Source organism: Topomyia yanbarensis, chromosome 3 (assembly GCF_030247195.1).
Source record: "Topomyia yanbarensis strain Yona2022 chromosome 3, ASM3024719v1, whole genome shotgun sequence".
NCBI classification, from domain to species: Eukaryota; Metazoa; Arthropoda; class Insecta; order Diptera; family Culicidae; genus Topomyia; species Topomyia yanbarensis.
This window is the reverse complement of record NC_080672.1, coordinates 268,099,958-268,121,464: the sequence shown is the minus strand read 5'-3', so window position 1 is coordinate 268,121,464 and position 21,507 is coordinate 268,099,958. Positions and strand designations below refer to the sequence as shown.

The 21,507-nt window shown below is 39.1% G+C and overlaps 1 protein-coding gene across 1 annotated transcript in view; it reads right to left on the bottom strand.

Annotated features, from left to right (window-relative positions):
• The window catches only part of LOC131690614 (protein prune homolog 2), a 29,434-nt gene extending 8,334 nt beyond the window's left edge, over positions 1-21,100 (bottom strand). Inside the window, exons 1-2 of the mRNA XM_058976519.1 lie at positions 20,773-21,100; positions 19,996-20,605 (exon numbers count right to left, since the gene is read on the bottom strand). Of these exons, the coding sequence (XP_058832502.1) occupies positions 19,996-20,605; positions 20,773-20,777 (615 nt within the window). The 5' untranslated portion in view covers positions 20,778-21,100. The remainder of the gene's footprint in view (positions 1-19,995; positions 20,606-20,772) is intronic.
• Positions 21,101-21,507: the final 407 nt, after the last annotated feature.

Here is a 21,507-nt window from a genome sequence, read left to right as displayed (position 1 = left end):
CGTAAAAAAGGGTGGGTTTGGATTTTGTTATCCCCGTGTCCGGATCGGAACGGGTTTAGGCCGGGTACTGGTACGGCCTGTTTAACATTTCTTATAAAAGAAATGTATAGGATTGGGTCAAATTTGAACACTTTTTCCGAGTCCGAGTCTTATTTACCAATCTACTCAGCTCGACAAATTTGGACAATGTCTGTATGAGGGGTTGTTTTGCCAAATCGTGCGATCACACGACTATGCCAACAACTTCGCTAAAGATACAAAGTTTTTATCTTCGTTTAATACCTTCAACATTATTGCTTGCTGTTTATGGATGACACCCTAAAACCAATTCTTCAATGTAACTTTTTATATACCTTCCTGACAAATTCGGTATATTTCATAAAAAGGTTTGAATTATCAAATTGAACAATTTTCCATGTAACAACATTGGCCTACCTCGTATATGATTTAAATCTTGGTATTATAGCTTTGAGTTCCATTTTCATTTCTTGCATTTTCTGGTTTTATCACCATGTTGTATGCATTTAGCGGATTATTTTCTTTTCGTTACCTCTAATCTCAATTCTATTCCTCTAATCTTAATTCTATTTTTAGTAATTAGCATATAAAACTAAAAGCGCGCGGTTCATGTTGTATGCCGCACGCAAATAGTGATAGCATAAGAGACGACATAATGGTCATATGACTTCTTATAAAAATACCAACGTTTATCCACGATAAATAATACTTGAATTACAAAATTTTCAATTACATAAGTATTACCATACCTATTTCGATAGTCCCGAGACACTAAAAGTAATCGTTGATCATTATTTGGTATTGTTCTTAGAATGTCGTCCTTCGCCGGAATAAAGAAACAATAAATAATAAAATTGCACAAAATGTCGTTTGATTCAGTCTACCATAAGCAACCCTCCCATTCGTTTACGAGCGCTCGATCGAGACACAAGTGCTTTTTTCCAGTCCGTAAGTGTATAGCGACAAAAAATCCGCGTTCAAGGTTATCTTGCACATTCTTTTTTCTTTTGTGCGTGTGTTAACCATTAGGCCGCATTCCTCAGCCTTTTGTTCGCATAGTGAGGATTAAACAATAGCCAGCTATATAAGCTGGACTGGTGCGTCGAGGGAAACAAATATACAGATAATTGAAATCTACCTTTTTTGACATATTAAGGGCTTATTCCCGCCTGCGCGGGTGCTAACCCCGTGCATCGACGATGTCGATGGCTCCCTCCCCGGACGACCAAATGGAGGTCGAATCGACTCCCAAGGCTCTCCCTCGACCCAAACAATATCCAGAGCTCTCGACCGGTCCCTTTGTGGTTTTCTTTCGGCCCAAAACAAAATCGCTGAATCTATTACAGATTTCAAAAGACCTGACGGAACGGTTCTCGGCTGTTCCCCAAAATAAGAAAGGTCCGCTCAGACATGGTCAGGGTCGTGTTGACTAATTCATAGCAGGCAAACGATATTGCTTGCTGCGAGCACTTTACGAAGGACTATTATATGTATATTCCAGCTGTAAAAGTACAGTCTGAAGGCGTTGTCACCGATAAGGGTTTGGCATGCAAGGATCTACTGCAGTACTGGGTTGACCGTTTTAGAGACCGCTTACTTCAGCCAGTGAAAATACTTGAGTGCAAGCGTTTGCACTTAGTAGTAGTTGCAACAACACACCAAGAGAGAAGTCTAGAAACTTCACAGTAGGTCACTAGATGGGCAAACTGCGAATACACAGTGAAGCTTAAATTTTTTAAGAGCGGCGTCAGTTCTTCGCTCGTGAATGTTTGTCACGTAGCTTCGCGAAGCTTACAAAGGTTTCTTGATGCATGAATAAAACATACTACCTATTTTTCACTGGATTTTTTGCCGACAGAGCGCGTTATGGGTAGTTTTGTGATACACTACAAGCAATTTGATCTACTGAAGTTCTTTGCGGCCCATTTTTTAGAATCCCAAGTAACAATTGTAACAATTGAAGCTATAAAACTTCCATAAAACTTCAATTGTTACTAGGGCGGTGCATTGTTGCAAATTAAAAAAAATAAATTATCAGCTGGTTTTAAAACGGTAGACGGTGGTTTTCCAAGCATTAATTATTTTGTGCCAATATGAAAATGAAATAAAACTGTATAATGAAAATTCTATGAAAACCGCGAGCCACTCGAGAAGAGCTTCGCAAACGAACCCATCCGCGTTTGGGAAGGATAAAATAAAGACGCAACAGATGTGCTTCTTCGTGGGTTGTTATAGCTTTGGATTGCGTGTGCCCGTAGCGACAGGTTGCCAGATATCATTTACGAAGCTAACAAAATGCATCACAACTGAAGAAAGCTTGCTTGTCAAGTGCGAACGAACGGTTCACGATGCGATTTTTCCCATGCTTGCATACAATTACGGCGTAAAAGCCAACTGTAAAAATTCTCTTTGGCCACACACAGTTCACAGCATTTAAAGAAAGAGAAAACCTTTCTCTTTTGTTGGAGAGTAACGGTTTATCTAGAGTTTCCGCTAAAAGTGAATTTTGACACTTGGCTTTAACGCCGTAATCATATGTTTGTCGAGATTTATCTTTCTTTTGAATTGGAAATGTTTCGTATGCAAATGTACGACCCACCCGAAATACATTCGAAAGTATTTTCGTACCTTATGCCAAATGGTACTTATACCACAGACTAACAGATATCAACGCTTTTTCTTGAAAAGGGCGATACTAGCAGTGACACCATTCAAAGAAAATCAACAGTGAATATTTCCAGACTTGGTTTTATTTCCTATTTAAGAACTATTGTGTTTTTTACATGCTAGATTGCATGATTCAGTGAACGAAACCCAAAACTTCATAAAGTATTTGAAATTATTAAAGTAAAATTTGTTTTTGCTATTGAAATTGACAAAATGATAGTATAGCCCCTTTGGCGATTGTTTACTTTTTCTGTCCCACCTATCAGCATTGAAGTATCGCCCTTACGTTTTTTTACAATAACTACCGTTTTACACCACCGATTTCGTCCGGGTTTTTTTCAATAGCGATCATTGTTACTATTTACAACTGTTATCAGCTTGATAATCCTAAAAAATACGAAAAAAAACAGTTTCGCCTCTAAACTGCTAGCAAAAAAAGTATCGCCCTGTTTGTTTGCATGGAGCGTGAAGGGCGAAACTTTAAATACACAAACAAAAATATAGTTTCGCCCGTTGTATTTTTTGCTGTAGTTTAAGAAAGCAATATCGTAGAATCTAAATTTTTGGGTTAATTTGTTGCGTTTCAAAGCCCTCATTCGCGTGTATGAATAAAGTCTTATGTTTACATTTGTAAGTATCGCACAACCTTTTCACAAAAAAGGTTGATATAATACTCGACAACAATTCTTCGCCAATGTTAGTGGTCATTTTGAATATATTTTTAGTTGGGATAGTAATCGCATTTACGATTATAATCCATATATGGCGCCACTGATATATGCGTAAATATACGGGATAGACCACTAGAAAAAAAGTTCCTGTGTCTGAGGGATAACTAATTTGTAAATGAGTGGTTGGAACCGTGTATAGTGTTTGGCGGATCGATATTTTAAGGAATTAATCATAGTGTTATGTCTGTTCGTCTGTGCGTATGCTACACGACTGTTAGGTCAAATGGCCAACTACTATATAATGTCTTATGCCAGACGATGTTGTGCCAAAAGACTTTATGCAGAACAGGATAGTCTTGCTCAAATGTTGGGAAAATTCTTCAAGTATAAACTGGCAGACGTAAAGATCACAAGTTTGCGAGCAAGAGTCATTTGGCATGAAAATTCAATGAATTGCTCATGTTTGAAAGAAGGAATCAATTCCTATGTTTGAGTGAATCGGGTAAGCGAATGGATAACTGGCTTACTTGCGAGGAGCCACCGCTTTCGGCAGCTCATACTCAGCAGCCTAACACCACATCACTTCAATTACTTCGATAATGCACAAAGTTTTGGTCACACCATGCTGAGAGCAAGAGTGGGTTAAAAATTCGCTGCGAGCAAAAGCGGTATACGTTTTATTTAGAGCAAAATTGGTTTAAGTACCAGTCAGAGCAGAAATGGGATAAAAAAACCTTAGCGCAAAAGTGGGTTAAAAAGATATACCACTTTTGCCCTGAGAGGATATATATTCCATTTTTATTCTAAGAATGTTTTCATAAATGATTTATCACCAATCAGGGAAAACCATCATCAATATGGGTATCATTTGAAAGGAGGTGGTTAGTAGATATGGGAAATCGATAATTACGCCATTTTGAATTCCAAGATGGCGACTTCCGGTTACCACAAAATAGTGAGAACCACCATCAATATGGGTGTCATTTGAAAGGGGATGGTGAACAGACACCGAAAATTGACCACCACCGCCATTTTGAAATCCAAGATGGCGACTTCCGGTTACCACAAAATAGTGAGAACCACCATCAATATGGGTGTCATTTGAAAGGAGATGGTGAGCAGACACCGAAAATTGACCACCACCGCCATTTTGAAATCCAAGATGGCGACTTCCGGTTACCACAAAATAGTGAGAACCACCATCAATATGGGTGTCATTTGAAAGGGGATGGTGAGCAGACACCGAAAATTGACCACCACCGCCATTTTGAAATCCAAGATGGCGACTTCCGGTTACCACAAAATAATGAGAACCACCATCAATATGGGTGCAATTTGAAAGGGGATGGTGAGCAGACACCAAAAATTGTCCATTACCGCCATTCTGAAATCCAAGATGGCGACTTCCGGTTACCACAAAATAGTGAGAACCACTATCAATATGGGTGTCATTTGAAAGGAGATAGTGAGCAGACACCGAAAATTGACCATTACCGCCATTTTGAAATCCAAGATGGCAACTTCCGGTTACCACAAGATAATGAGAACCACCATCAATATGGGTGTCATTTGAAAGGGGATGGTGAGCAGACACCGAAAATTGACCACCACCGCTATTTTGAAATCCAAGATGGCGACTTCCGGTTACCACAAAATAGTGAGAACCACCATCAATATGGGTGTCATTTGAAAGGGGATGGTGAGCAGACACCGAAAATTGACCACCACCGCCATTTTGAAATCCAAGATGGCGACTTCCGGTTACCACAAAATAATGAGAACCACCATCAATATGGGTGTCATTTGAAAGGGGATGGTGAGCAGACACCGAAAATTGACCACCACCGCCATTTTGAAATCCAAGATGGCGACTTCCGGTTACCACAAAATAGTGAGAACCACTATCAATATGGGTGTCATTTGAAAGGAGATAGTGAGCAGACACCGAAAATTGACCACTACCGCCATTTTGAATTCCAAGATGGCGACTTCCGGTTACCACAAAATGAGAACCACCATCAATATGGGTGTCATTTGAAAGGGGATGGTGAGCAGACACCGAAAATTGACCACCACCGCCATTTTGAAATCCAAGATGGCGACTTCCGGTTACCACAAAATAGTGAGAACCACCATCAATATGGGTGTCATTTGAAAGGGGATGGTGAGCAGACACCGAAAATTGACCACCACCGCCATTTTGAAATCCAAGATGGCGACTTCCGGTTACCACAAAATAGTGAGAACCACTATCAATATGGGTGTCATTTGAAAGGAGATAGTGAGCAGACACCGAAAATTGACCATTACCGCCATTTTGAAATCCAAGATGGCGACTTCCGGTTACCACAAAATAATGAGAACCACCATCAATATGGGTGTCATTTGAAAGGGGATGGTGAGCAGACATCGAAAATTGACCTTCACCGCCATTTTGAAATCCAATATGGCGACTTCCGGTTACCACAATATAGTGAGAACCACCATCAATATGGGTGTCATTTGAAAAGGGGTGTCAGTAGATATCGGAAATTGATTATTACGTAATTTTGAAATCCATGATGGCGACTTTCAGTTACCACAAAATAGTGAGAACCACCATCAATATGGGTGTCATTTAAAAAGGGTCAGTAGACATCGGAAATCGATTGTTACGCCATTTTGAAATCCAAGATGGCGACTTCCGGTAACCACAAAATAGAGAGAACCATCATCAATATGGGTATATTTTGAAATTACGTCATTTTGAAATCCAAGATGGCGATTTCCGTTTACCACAAAATAGTGAGAACTAGACCTGTGCGTCGCCGCGCCACGCCACCGCCGCCGGTAATTTTTAACGTACGCCGACGCCGAACGATAGATCGGCGGTGCGCCGCCGATGCATTTTTCCCGCGCCGACAATTCGCGAGCTCTAAAATTATTGGCTCATAACTTTATCCACAAATCTACGAACATTGTCTATGGACCGAATATACGACGTTAACTGATTCATGATTTATCACATCTTGATCATTATTTGCTATTAGTGGTCGTCAATTGGATTACAAAATTAAAATAATCTTGATATTTTCTCGAAAACCATTACACGACACTCGCTATATAATTCAAAGATCCATTCTTGCTTCGTCAACTGGTTATGATTGTGAGCATATAAGTTTCAATTCACCATTCGTGTGCGTGAAATGGTCCACAAATTAAAAAAAAAACTTCCACTTTCAAGATATATGTGCCTGAAATTTACGATTATGTACCTGATCCTAATCCTTGCACCTAATCAATTTCACTAGAACGCAGTGTATTACTCATTGATTTTTAACCGATCCTTAATTCCTAATATGCTACACACGATTCACCAGTCGAGCTCGTGAAACTGTTCATGATGTAATTCATGAAGTAATTAATTTTCCACATAATTTTATTATACTTACGTAAAAAAATACAAGGAACTCAGACTATTATTCATGGATTATTCGCTCTGCTTTTTGGTTTTGAAATTTTTATGTGAGCTATTGTGTACAACTGCTAGCAACCAGTCTCATAGGCACGAGCATTAGATACAAAGACATTACTAGGACCTGTAACCCTGTTATTCCTTTGTTAAAATTCAGAGAAATGTTCGGAATTAAATGAAACTGCGCTGAGCAAAATACATCGCCTAACCACAATTCATGTCCGTGAAATAATTTAGAAAACTATAAGACACGTGACTCTGTGTAAAAAATCCAACGGTAAGCTCATGACTAAAATATCACGATAACACGACGAGAATTTACGAAAATCCTTGCACGTCGTTCAATTCTTGACTGTTTTAGTCAATAAAGTTAATAAAAATCAATGTTTCATCGAGTTATGAATTAGAATCATAAAAATATTAAACATATTCAGACACAACCACCTACTAAACATTTGAGTATAATGTCATCTTTTTTTTGCGTGAACTAGTTTTGTGAAAACTTAAAAATTATTTTCAATGCGTGGTTTATTTATAATTGATTGAATCGTTACCTATTTTAAAAAAAAATTCTCGAAAAATAGTTGAGCAAAGTGATCTTGACTTTTCGCGACGCTGGTGCACAGATGTGGCGATGCAGAGGGTAAGATTTCTAGTCTCATAAATTATGCATCGTATGATCTAGCCCCACTCAAGAAAGATTTTCAGTGATTTGCACCAGCTCGGTATCACAGACAAATAAGACGTAACACGAGATGAATTTTCATCACTCGTAGAAAAAAAAGGTCGATTTCAATTACAAATCGGTGGCGTTAGTGAAGAGATTTTGACACAGAGCTAAATGCGTTACTTAGTTTCCGCACCCACCCGAAAACGTTACGGTCTTTTTAATCTAGTGTAAACCAAAACAAACAATATGGGCCGGAAATGTGAAATTCATTCTTGTCGAAGTGCCCAAGGTGGGAGTTGTTCACAACCATTTCTTAAGTTACAACACGATGCCAATCGGTGACTAAGCACATAACAGTATGTTAGTAATTTAATTGATTCGGTGTATCGAATGTATGCAATGGATTAGAATTTGTTGGTCCCCGGAACTGCTGGAGAAATTGCCGGGGTGCAGGTGCTACGAAAACTAGAGATACGCTCAGGCCATTTTCAATCAGACTTGTTTAGTGATCAGTTTCAACCTAACAGGAGCTAACACGTCAAGTCGTGGATTGATTATGTTTGATAGTAACTGTATATTTAGGTTTCGTCAGGCTGTAGAACTGTATGATTGCAGCACATCGAGCATACTTTGCACTCAAGATAAAAGCAGATCGTACGTTGTAAGAAAATGTAGTACCAGGGAATCGTATTCCTTATCATTGTGGCGATTTTGTACTTACAAGAAGTAAAAGTAAACACCAGCCTGGAAAATGAAGTAATGTGTCTACCTTGAAAGGTGTCCTTACACGATCATTAAAAGTGACATTTCTGCGCAGTAATACCAATAATAACGCCTCGTGTTAGGGTACCTGATATCTGCGGGATTCTAAAAGAGCGATGGTAAACAACCCAGGGACAACTTGACAGATAGTGCTTGTTTCATATATGCACCACCGATTTGATGGTGGCGCTAGTATGCCTTCTCTGTATGAGTACCACGAACAACGAAACGAAAAAGTTTCAAGAGAAAAGCGTGTTTCGTTACGTGTGTTATGAACGCCGTCAATGCGGCTAGAACAACATTTAGAAAAAGCTTATTCCAAAATGTGAATAAAGAAAACTATTATTAGAGAATAAATTTATCCCTAACTGAAAACCATCAGCAAAGTTACATAAATCTTATTAATATTTAGCTGGAAGTCTGTTTTTAACAACCGGCTCTCTTCCTTCCTAAACATGTTTTGGATTTCTTGTTGTGTGAAGTTTGAAATCGTTAAATCATTGGTGCTTTTTATCTCGAGAATTGTAAATGAAAAACATTTTGGCCAATGAAAGTACATCACCACCAAGCTTAACAATTCTCGAGTACTTTTTCAAATGGACGTAAGTAACAATGAGAGATTCTCTTTGAGGTCTTTCTCTTCTGTTCATTACTCAGCCATTTCAACATTTACTACTCTACTCTTTGCATAATATTGTAGTAAAAACCGTCGGCTTTCGATATGTACTGGAAAATTAGTACAAAGTGTTGTAATGACGTCGTAATAAACGAAAGAGAAAGTAAACAAAGAGAGGCTCTCAATGTTACTTACGTCCATTTGAAAAAGTACTCAAGAATTCGTTTTGAATAGAATTTGTGTTTTTTATTCAGAATTCTAGCAGCAAAAAAATCACCATATCACTCCCAAAATTTGCTTATGAATTCAATATATTGGAGCTGTCAATTGTCCCCGGGCTTACGGTAAAGATGACTAAATAGAAACAAAAAACAATGAAACGACAACAACAATTAATTTCCTCAAACAAAACAATTTTTTTTTACCGTTGCTTAATTTCCCAAATATAGAACAATAAATAATTATTATGGGTCATTGAAATACAGTCGTTACTCTGCACTCTTCAAATTTGTCCATTGCAATCATTATTTCATGCGAAGTCGTAGTATACGACATCGACAACTTTTCTATTTCGTTCTTCAAATTTTACAACTGTAAAAATAGTTCCACCTTTCATTTATTATCTTGCATTTGGCAAGCAGGTTGGGCACTATTGGAGCTTCAGTTGAAAAAAAAAATTGATATGGTTGCGAGAATTACATTTTGTGCAATGTGTTCAACAGATGTCGCTAGTACATCGTGGGCGATGATTTTTTTAGATTTTCTTTAAGCTGTAACGTAAGCTGTAATGTATGAAGTCTGTTACAATAGAAACCGAAAATTTGGGAAAGGAATTGTACAGTCAAGAATTTTTTTTAGTTACATAGGCGTCAATATTCGTCACGCCGACACACGCCGGCGCGCCACCGCCGGTAGGGTCCAACGGCGTGACGCCGCCGCCGCCGGCCAAAAATGTCGCTTACGCCGCCGCCGATAAAAAATGCATCAGCGCACACCTCTAGTGAGAACTACCATCAATATAGGTGTCATTTGAAAGGGGTGGTCAGTAGACATCGGAAATCGACAATTAGGCTATTTTGAAATCCAATATGGTCACTTCCGGTTACCAGAAAATAGTGAGAACCATCATAAACATGGGTAACGTTTGAAAGGGGGTGTTCAGTAGTAGCCGTTTTAGATCCGATTTTCTTTCACTGCAAACATTATTTTGCAACAACACGGTTTTATGCCTAAATGATCGACAACGACCAACCTGCTCTCGTTTACAACATATGTACTCGATGGATTTACTGACGGATTGCGAACCGATGCTATTCACATGGATCGGTTCGGCCTTCGACAAAATCAACCATGATGTCGCAATAGCGAAGCTGGACAAACTCGGTATTCATGGACAACTTCTGCGTTGGTTCCTCGATGGAAGGCAATTCCAAATCAGCATTAAGGACTGCCTATCTGCACCATTCTTCACTACATCCGGCATCTCAATAGATAGCTATCTCGGTCCATTAATTTTCCTCCTCTACTTTAATAACATCAATATTAAATTACAAGGACCCCACCTTTCTTTCGCCCATGATATGAAATTTTTTCGGCAAATACGGGATAAAACCGATTCCGAGTTTCTTCAGAGTGAACTGGAGAGCTTTAGTACGTGGTGTGACCTAAACAGAATGGTTTTACATCCGAGTAAATGCTCAATCGTTACGTTCACTCGGAAACGCTATCCGATTCAGTTTAACTACTATTTATTCGACTCGAGCATTCCAAGACACTCTCACGTCAAGGGTGGTGGAGTCATCATGGATGCAGCACCACACACTTCATACTTCGTGGATGAGACATTAAGACAAGAAAGATAAAACAACCCAATGCAAGAGCATGGGAGGTATGAGCCTAGAAGCGACCGGGCCCACTATATGTTGGATACTGTCAACGTCTGTACATCAACATACGGATGCCACCCCCTGGATAAGAATGATCGACCCGCGCGAAATTAAAATTTTGTGATTTGTTTCTCGCATCAATAAAAATATTATATATGCAATTCCATATTAATTTTAGTGGTTTTAAAATAGGTTATATGAGGAAAAAAGCGAAAAAATGTTAATTTTCAATAAAATTGCTTTTGGTTCACTTCAATCCATTTTTGGGTTTATTAACATTCCTTGGATCTTCAAATTTTAAAGGTGTATGAAATGACACCCATACTGATGGTGGTTCTCACTATTTTGTGGTAACTGGAAGTCGCCATCTTGGAATTCAAAATGGCGGTAATGGTCAATTTCCGATATCTACTGACACCCCTTTTCAAATGACACCCATATTGATGGTGGTTCTCACTATTTTGTGGTAACCGGAAGTCGCCATCTTGGATTTCAAAATGGCGGTAATGATCAATATTCGGTGTCTGCTAACCACCTCCTTTCAAATGACACCCACATTGATGGTGGTTCTCACTATTTTATGGTAACCGGAAGTCGCCATCTTGGATTTTAAAATGGCGGTGATGGTGAATTTTTGGTGTTTGCTGACCATCCCCTATAAAATGACACCCATATTGATAGTGGTTCTCACTATATTATGGTAACCGGGAGTCGCCATTCAAAATGGCGGTAATGATCAATTTTCGGTGTCTGCTGATCATCCTCTTTCAAATGACACCCATATTGATGGTGGTTCTCACTATTTTGTGGTAACCGAAAGTCGCCATCTTGGATTTCAAAATGGCGGTGAAAGTCAATTTTCGATGTCTGCTCACCATTCCCTTTCAAATGACACCCATATTGATGGTGGTTCTCACTATTTTGTGGTAACCGGAAGTCGCCATCTTGAATTTCAAAATGGCGGTGAAAGTCAATTTTCGATGTCTGCTCACCATTCCCTTTCAAATGACACCCATATTGATGGTGGTTCTCATTATTTTGTGGTAACCGGAAGTCGCCATCTTGGAATTCAAGATGGCGGTAATGGTCAATTTTCGGTGTCTGCTGATCATACTCTTTCAAATGACACCCATATTGATGGTGGTTCTCACTATTTTGTGGTAACCGGAAGTCGCCATCTTAGATTGCAAAATGGCGGTGGTGGTCAATTTTCGGTGTCTGCTCACCATCCCCTTTCAAATGACACCCATATTGATGGTGGTTCTCACTATTTTGTGGTAACAGGAAGTCGCCATCTTGGATTTCAAAATGGCGGAAATGGTCAATTTTCGGTGTCTGCTGATCATACTCTTTCAAATGACACCCATATTGATGGTGGTTCTCACTATTTTGTGGTAACCGGAAGTCGCCATCTTGGATTTCAAAATGGCGGTAATGGTCAATTTTCGGTGTCTGCTGATCATCCTCTTTCAAATGACACCCATATTGATGGTGGTTCTCACTATTTTATGGTAACCGGAAGTCGCCATCTTGGAATTCAAAATGGCGGTAATGGTCAATTTTCGGTGTCTGCTGATCATACTCTTTCAAATGACACCCATATTGATGGTGGTTCTCTCTATTTTGTGGTAACCTGAAGTCGCCATCTTGGATTTCAAAATGGCGGAAATGGTCAATTTTCGGTGTCTGCTGATCATCCTCTTTCAAATGACACCCATATTGATGGTGGTTCTCACTATTTTATGGTAACCGGAAGTCGACATCTTGGATTTCAAAATGGCGGCAATCGTCAATTTCCGATGCCTATTGACCTATACGGATCCTATATTACACGATTTCTAAGGTATCAAAAAATTTAATAAAATTTCATTTCCCACAAGTCCGAATAAGAAAATTCTGATTCTTTTCTTAGCGCAAAAATGGTTTAATATTCTATACCAGTCTTGCCCTGAAAATTTTGTCGAACCATTTTTGCGCGAATTAATATTTGATCCACTTTTGCCTGAGGTGTGATGACTATACCATTTCTGATCTAACAGAATATTTTAACCCACTTTTGCTCTGAACAAAATTTTAACCCACTCTTACTCTCAGCCTCTCAATATAACCTAACTTACAAAACACTTTCATTTTTTTGAATCCTAGGAAGAGGCGCTACCGCTTACTATGATTGTTGCCAAATGTCTCTCAAAACACACCTGTATTAGATTCAGAAATTTGTTCTACATGTTTCCGGGACAATAGTTCTTTCTGTGGAAAACACTTCGGTGTTTTATTTTGTGTGGAATGGTTTTTGGGGAAAGTCGTAGAACCAAATCTTAATCGCAATATTCAACACAACATGCAAATGCAAATAATGTCATCCTAACTTCAGGTTTCAATGCAAATCATTTCAAATGTGCACGAATCGAAAGCGAAGAATGTCGTTTGATGGAAGTGGGAACGAATACAGTCTTGATTCGTTAGTTGGACCAACTGACAGACGTCAAAAACTATCCAAAGGAGACGTTAGTAGTGTAAATGCTTCTCTTCAAATCTTTAATTATTTTCAGTTTGATTGTCAAGGTGATTTTGACATGGGATTTTGACATTAAGATGCTTTTTAGTTAGACAATGGTCCAACTAGCGAAGGTCGAACTAAAAAGCGGTCCAGTTAAATAGTGACCATCCAGCGAATCACGACTGTATTACGTTAAAAAGATCAAATCAATACAAAAATAAAACTTTTCTGGGGAATGACTTTCTGGGAAATAATGCATTGTGGAGGATAGAATTCTGAGGAATGGTACATTCTGGGAAATGACTTTCTGGGGAATAGTATATTCTGGGGGATGATATTCTTGGTGGGTGGAATTCTAGGGAATAGCTTTCTGGGGAATGATTTTCGGGGGAATAGAATGCAATCATTGGGTCACACAGCCACCCATAATAGCAAAAAGACCCGCTGTGGAAAATGCGGTGAGAATTATGAGGTTGATTCGTGCAGTAAGAATGCTAAAATGTGCCCTTAATGTGCGGAGATTCTGCATTAAATCTCGGCATGAGCCGCGTACAAACTACGTGGTGATAAACTAAAACGTTCCCTTGCGGAACGTTCCGAGCGTTCTTTCGCAGAAATGTTAAAGAAAGCTACGCCTACATCCTCAACAAACCGCTATGCTCTCTTGCCCCCTAACGAGGGTGAGGCTGATGACCCACAAGAGGGAACATCTACTAGGGTGCCTAGAAGTTATAGGAAGAGGAGGAACATTTCCTCTCCTAAAGTTCCTTGTAAAGGCCAGAAGGTGTCCCTTGATGGTGCTCCGAAAGTGCCATCTATTTTAAGTGTTGCAACCAAACCGAAGCTCCTGGTCTCGGAGGATTAAACTCAGAGGAGTTCTCAGCACTTCCCGGAACATCAAAAACCCCAAGTGTTCCTCTGTTTCAGTTCGAGAATGATCGCGCGCTGAAATTATCAAACTCTCGGACATTGTGGACTGAATAATAAAAACTTTCAAAATAACTGATCCTATTAAAAGTCTGTTGTTAGCTCTTTTACCTACAGTAAGAACATTTTTAACCCTAGAACGTTGCACTGGGGTAAAAATGTACCCCACGCCTTCTTTGGAGCCATGTAAAGACGAGAATTCGGCATTTTCCGACCTGAGACCTTAACCAAAATTCAATTTAGAGTTTCTAGAGTAGGAAAAGGTGGTATAGCCAGTTTGCTTATAGCCTTCGTAGAAGCAGGTGTCAAAGTTGGCGTGGGGTATATTTGTACCCCAGTGCACAGTTGCCGTTAGTGTTTCGTCAGGTTTCGTGCTGTCAGTGGAAATGTGATTCGTGACAAAACCATTTTAAATACTGGTTGCTTTAATACGTAGGTAACAATTAGCATTATATAATCGTTTTTAATCATTTATTCAATTAATTTAATTTAATTTTGATGCGGAACAAAAACTCGTTCTCATTTTTGCTGATTTTTATTGTTGTATTGTTTATTTTTTATAGTTTTTCAAAGCAATGGCTCACAAGTATAATTTGCGCACAATTACTGCTGTAACAATAACGTTGCGTGTTACCAATGTATTACTGGCCAGAAATATTTTTTTCATTTCAATTTCACCCCATTTCGTGGTATTTTCCAAAACCCGATTTTTTAACTTTCACTTTTCCAAATAATTGCACTTTTTTAAAAATATCGAAATTCCATTTTATTGCGTTTCTAGACCATTCTTTTAACTTTTAGAATCATTTGATTTTTTTCAAATAGGTTGAAAATTCGCAAAGTTGTAGTATAATGTTTATGAAAAAAGTCAAAACCGCGATTTATTCAGTTTTTTCTTTGTTCAAGCCAACTTATGTATCATTGATTCAATAAATTCCGTGTTTTCACTTACACTGCTGTTTTCGCAATTAAAAAACTAAGAAAATGATGTATTATACATTTCCTTTGTTTGCAATTTTGCCTGCGAATATTGCGATTAAACGCGTGGGGTATATTTTTACCCAACGTTCTAGGGTTAAAGCAGTTAGCAGATGACTAACTCATCGAACGAGATCACGGATTTGATCGCTGTTCTACAGTGGAATTGCAGGAGTATCATCCCAAAAAATAGATTCTTTCAAATTCTTAATAAATAGCTTAAGACGCGATGCATTCGCTTTATGTGAAACTTGGTTAACTTCCGATATAAACCCAAACTTCCACGATTTAATTATTATTCGCTTGGATCGAGATACCCCTACGGAGGAGCACTTTTGGGGATGAAAATGTGTTATTCCTTCTACAGAATTAACCTTTCCTCGATACCAGGCATTGAAATTGTCGCTTATCAAGTAACAACCAAAGGCAAAGATCTTTGCATAGCTTCCATATATATTCCCCCCAACACCGCGATTGGGCACCGCCGGCTTCATAGAATCCCTGCCTGCACCGCGACTCGTTTTAGGAGACTTTAACTCTCACGGTGCGGAATGGGGTTGCCTTTATGATGATAACCGTTCTTCTTTAATTCACAATATTTGCGACAACTTCAATATGACAATTCTAAACACGGGTGAAATGACACGGATTCCTCCCCCACCAGCGCATTAGATTTATCCCTTTGCTCGACCTCGCTCCAGTTAGATTGCGCGTGGAAGGTAATCCCTGATCCCCACGGTAGCGACCATCTGCCGATCGTAGTCTCGATCACCAACAGCTCAAGACCATTGGAATCAATCAATATTTCGTATGACCTCACACGAAATATCGATTAAAAGAGCTATGCTGCCGCGATATCCGAGAACATTGTATTGTATTGTTTATTTTGGGTTTTAACTGTTAGGTCATTCGCCCCGAGAACATTGAATCTACCCAAAAACTGTCTCCGGAGGAAGAGTACAGCTTTTTGGCTGGTTTGATTCAAGCTCAGACTAAACCAGTACCCGGCGCGAACATACAAAAACGTTCTCCTAATCCGTGGTGGGACAAAGAGAGTTAATACATTTCCTGGAGCGGCCACCCACGCTAATCAGCAGTCAGCATATTCATCCTAGAACAGACCACACATGACGCAGCCGTTAACATAGACTATCCCACGATCAGAATTAGCAAAATAGATTTGCAACATGAATAACGCCGATCAGTCACAGATAGACTAAACACACATAGCCCTAAGATAGTCTTAGAATCAACAATATTTCATATCTTATAAATAGCCCAAAGTCAAAATTGTAATTCAGTTTGAGAATAAAAATGAACCAAGAAGGAGCCCTCAGCTCCCAAAAGATATATTTTTTCAGCTTCCCTAAAGGGAAAGTATTAACTAGAGTGCTCTGACGTGTACCGGGAGAAGGCCGCCGCGTATAAGACCTTCCGGGACGACGGGTTACCTGGTAGCTATCGACAATACGCGACGTTAGAAACGGGAATGAAGAGTTTGATGAAAGCCAAGAAACATACTTACTGGCGCCGGTTCGTTGACAGATTAATGAGAGAAATATCGATGAGCACTCTTTGGGGCACGGCCCGGCGTTTCCGAAACCGAAACAGTACCAACGAGAGCGTGGCATATTCAAACCGTTGGATATTCGATTTTGCTAAGAAGGTTTGTCCGGATTCCGCCCCGGCACTGAAGATCTACCGCACCGCGTCCCCTCACGATAACCTGTGAATAATGGCCGGCTAGCCCAGTAACAAGACCCTCTATAGCTTCACAGGGTCGGCAACCGCGTAAGGAAACTCACCTGAACACTCTAACCACGGTTTGGTCTGAACCTGAAAACAATTTCAAAGGCGCACGCAAGAAATGTGGGAAACAGAAAAGTCCAATAACCAATTTAATTTAAATGAAACTAATTTTTATTGAAAAAACGAGAAATGAGGAAAAAACTTTTATTCAACTCACTGGTCACTGCGTTAATTCGTCGTTGATGGCTGCTTCCACGTGCTGCTGCTGCTGATGCTGTCCGCGTGTTCCGATGGCCACCGGTTATCGTCGCTGTCTTACCGCTTTAATTTGCTCGTCCAGTTCTTCCGCCGGGAACTTTCTCCAGCCTTCTGTTGGCTTCACTCGGGTTAGCGTGGTCGTATATTAACGAACGACCGTTCGACACTTCTGAGCCACTGCCACTTTTCTTTGGAATAATCTGGCCTTAAATGTGGCTGACGAGAGGTCCAGATTTTCCAGCACCGAGAGTCACTTTATGCACTCAAAAGGTGGTATACAATTTTACACTTCAAACTTACGGCGGATTACTGTGCCTATTTACAAAGTTCCGGGAATTGTAACGACTTCCGGAAACATATATAAGATAATTTTATCTTTATAAAAACTGTCGAATAACTGTTGATAAAAATCACTGTGTGGCTGTCACGGACTCAGGAAATAAGAGACTCCAACCATGTGGTACAGGAGCTTATATAGCCTGAGGGATTCACTCGGGTGGTTTCCCTTCGGGTGCTGGCGCAAAGGTATAGCCTTCATTCGTCTGCAAACGGTGGCTCGGCAGAACATGCGATCATCTTCCCGCCCGATCATCAGGCGTGATGCGTAGCTTCGTTTGCGGATACAACCAGCGAGTCGCCTAGCATCCCTATTCTTGCACTGCTTCGAATTTCGAAGGGATTAATTCACCAAGCTAGCTCCTGATTGGCTGTCCATACTAGTAAATGGCCCCACTTGACGACACATCAAATATTTTTGTCGCTCTGCTCATTTATGAGAGTTTGGGTTTTTTTTCTCACATGGGCATGGTGGCAAACCACTAATATGGACATATTTTACTTGTGAATGCATGAGTGGTCTCACTTGACGGTACAACGGCTCTTTTTACCGTTCTGTCTGAGTTTTGAATTGTTTTTTTTTTTCAAAAACGACGTTGTGACGACCCACATATTTACGAGTATTTAATTGAAATTTCAAAATATATTGTTTGGACTCTTATTACATTTAATTATACCATTATATTTATATAAAAAGAACTTTTTCTTGCGTGTATTTTACATTTAACGACAATGTTTTTAAATAATTTTTATAGCAAAACTGACACCCAGTCATTGCTTTAAGGTGGAACATTGTCGAAGGTTACAAACGCGAACGAAACACCTTTTTCGATGGTGGAGTTCTCACATGCTCTCTTGTCATGTAACAATAAAGCTTCAGGGCCAGACAGAATCAAACTCAACTTGTTGAAGAATCTTCCAGACTCTGCCAAGAGACACTTGTTGAACTTATTTAATAAGTTTCCTGAGGCTAACATTGTCCCACACGATTGTAAACAAGTGAAGGTCATCGCCAACCAAAAACCAGGAAAACCAGCCTCCGACCACAATTCGTATCGACCGATCGCAATGCTGTCCTGTATTCGGAAGTTATCGAGAAAATGATCCTATCCTGCCTCGACAATTAGGTTGAAGCTAATGGCTTACTATCAGATACACAATTTGGCTTTCGCAAAGGCAAAGGGACGAACTTAGCCTCGGCTGCAACACAGGATTGTCTTGCGCTGCTCTCAACCGAAATTCAAATGGTCTATGCTAGCAAAGAGCAAATGGCATCAGTGTTCGTAGATATAAAGGGGACTTTAGAATCAGTTTCTATCAACATTCTTTCAGAGAAGCTGCACCAGCATGGTCTTTCAGCGACTTTAAACAACTTTTTACTAAACTTGTTGTCGGAAAAGCACATGCATTTTTCGCATGGTGACTTATCAACATCACGATTTAGTTACATGGAGCTTCCCCAGGGCTCATGTCTAAGCCCTCTGTTATACAATTTCTATGTCAATGACATTGATGAATAACTTGACAATTCCTGCACGTTAAGGCAACTTGCAGACGATGGTGTGGTTTCTGTAACGAAACCCAAAGCTACAATAACTTAATAACCCTGATCTACAAGGACCATTACAGAATACCTTGGACAATTTGTCTGCTTGAGCTATTAAGCTTCTGTTCGGTTTTTTTTGTAAAATTTTCGTTATTTGTTAAACAATAAACAAAAATATATATTTCGAAAATTGTATCATGAAAGACACATAAAAACACAATTTCAAACAGAAAAGTTTTGTTTTTTTCTTTTGACTAGTATGTATTCAGGCGCATAGTTTTTGTTGAGTTCCATTGCTTCTCATATTATAAAATCGAAAAAGATAGAAATTTTTAAAAACTTTCTTTTTGCCTCGGAATCTGAGAAGTACTCTTGCCGTTTTTTAGTTGAATGACGAGTCTTTTAGGTAATTGTAACGGGTAAGTTATATTATGAACGACCTGTCACAGAAAAATCAAGCGAACGTGCTTGCTATCTGTGTAGTTTTTGACAGTACATATGTGTCGTGCATTAAATTTGTAGTTCTTTTATTGACAATGCTTAAAGCAGAACAAATCAATCTGGATTAAGCGAATATTAACTAATACAATTATTACATTCTCAGGATAGTGAAGCTTGCAGAGCATTGGTTCGAGTATATTTCACTAGAAAACAGAGCCCCATCTGCTACTTAAAAAACAGGCAAAGGTATCTATGTGGAAAGCCTCGGGCATGCATTCTTGTAAATATTGCTGTGGTTGGGATTCTTAAAAGCTTGGAAAAGAGTGCAAGGTTGGATCAAACTACCCAATAAACATAAAAAATCACACTAATTACTAAAATAAACTTTTCTTTTAAAAAAATCAGTTGATCAGAAACGCCCACAAAAAAAATAATTTGCCCACAAAAAAAATAATGAAAACCTGAGAAATGTTTGCAACTTCCATATTGAAAAAAATAAATATATTTCAAACTTACCGGACTTCCATCACGTACGATAGCGCTTTTAAGTACGTTATTAGCATTATCGATATTGTTTATCACATCAAGTGTTGATGTAGTTTTTGTTGTTCTAGCTGTACTTGTAACGGTAGAAGTACTAACAGTTGTCAAAATCTTTCTACTCGAGGGCGGATTAGCTAGACGTAACGGAGGCTGCTCACTGGCTGGAACAACATCCGGAAACTGGTAATAATGTCGAGTCTTCTCATGATCCCTGTTCAAATATGTGAGCTCGGAAGCATCGGATTCGCTACCGGTTGGAGACATCAGCATTAGTGGATGATTGCTTACTGGTGTTAGGCCTCTGCTTCCAGAAGCTCGATTCTCGCTCTTTATGCCAAGCATGTCTTCCCGTAATAGGTCTCCGTTACGATTATCAGGACAACTATTCAGCAAATCTTGCTGTTGATAGTTACAAGTCTTAGCCTCGGCTGCAACACATTCATTGCCGTCATGAACGGTCACGTTTTTCTGACTATTGCTTTCTTCGACGTCGGGTGAATAACCGGGAGGAGAATCTTGGGAAATCGTCGTCTCAGATATATCCATTTTATTGTCCGACAATGGACTCTCCTCTAGGTTTTGACTAACGCAAAAACATAAATATTAATAGAATTATCTTACCCACAATTGCAGCACTGATGATCTCACATCTCATGCATTAATTCAAGGACAAGGATATAGAACTGAATCTAAACATTATAACATGTTGTATATCCTCATCGTTGTGAATAATTGCAAAATCAAACTTACCTCATCTATAAATGAGAGCTATTTCGTTAATTTTGTAATTTGTTTTCTATAGTTTACAGAATTTTTTCGTCGGCATTTATTGCAAACCAGAAACCGTGTTAAGAACTTGCTTCGTCAAATTCTGGCAACAAATACCGCTAGTACATAATATTATGTCTACGATACTATTGGAATATAATAATTTGCGGAACAATATAGTTGATCAACAAACATTTACAATCTAGTTTGTCCATTGGAATCTTGCCCGTTTATATTTTCGATATTTTTCAACTCGCTGACAGCAACTTTTCCTTATATACTCATTGGATTTATTGTATATAACGTTTGTATACGTAGAATGGAAGGAATAAGCAGTAAATAAGAACTAAAATAAAGGAAACGACGGAATGTCAGTAGATGACGAACACATCAACCACATTTCAAGCTGCTTCTGAGTAAATATAAAATTATTGAGACACTAACCGAAATGTACACGGATAAAAATCCAAACGTTAATTCCATTTGCCTCAAACTACAGACACTTTATACAACAGACTTGCGGAGAGAAAAACAGTAAAACCTTAGACAAGACGAGACAACTGGCTTCTTATTTTTGGTTTTCTTGCTTTTTTGTGCCCTGCGCTGAATAATTGATGACAGTTGACTGTATGCGGCTAGCGATGTTGGCAGTACAGCCAATTTATTTTTCATATTTAGATATGTTGCTATAATACAAAATGTCCGTTTCATTAACAA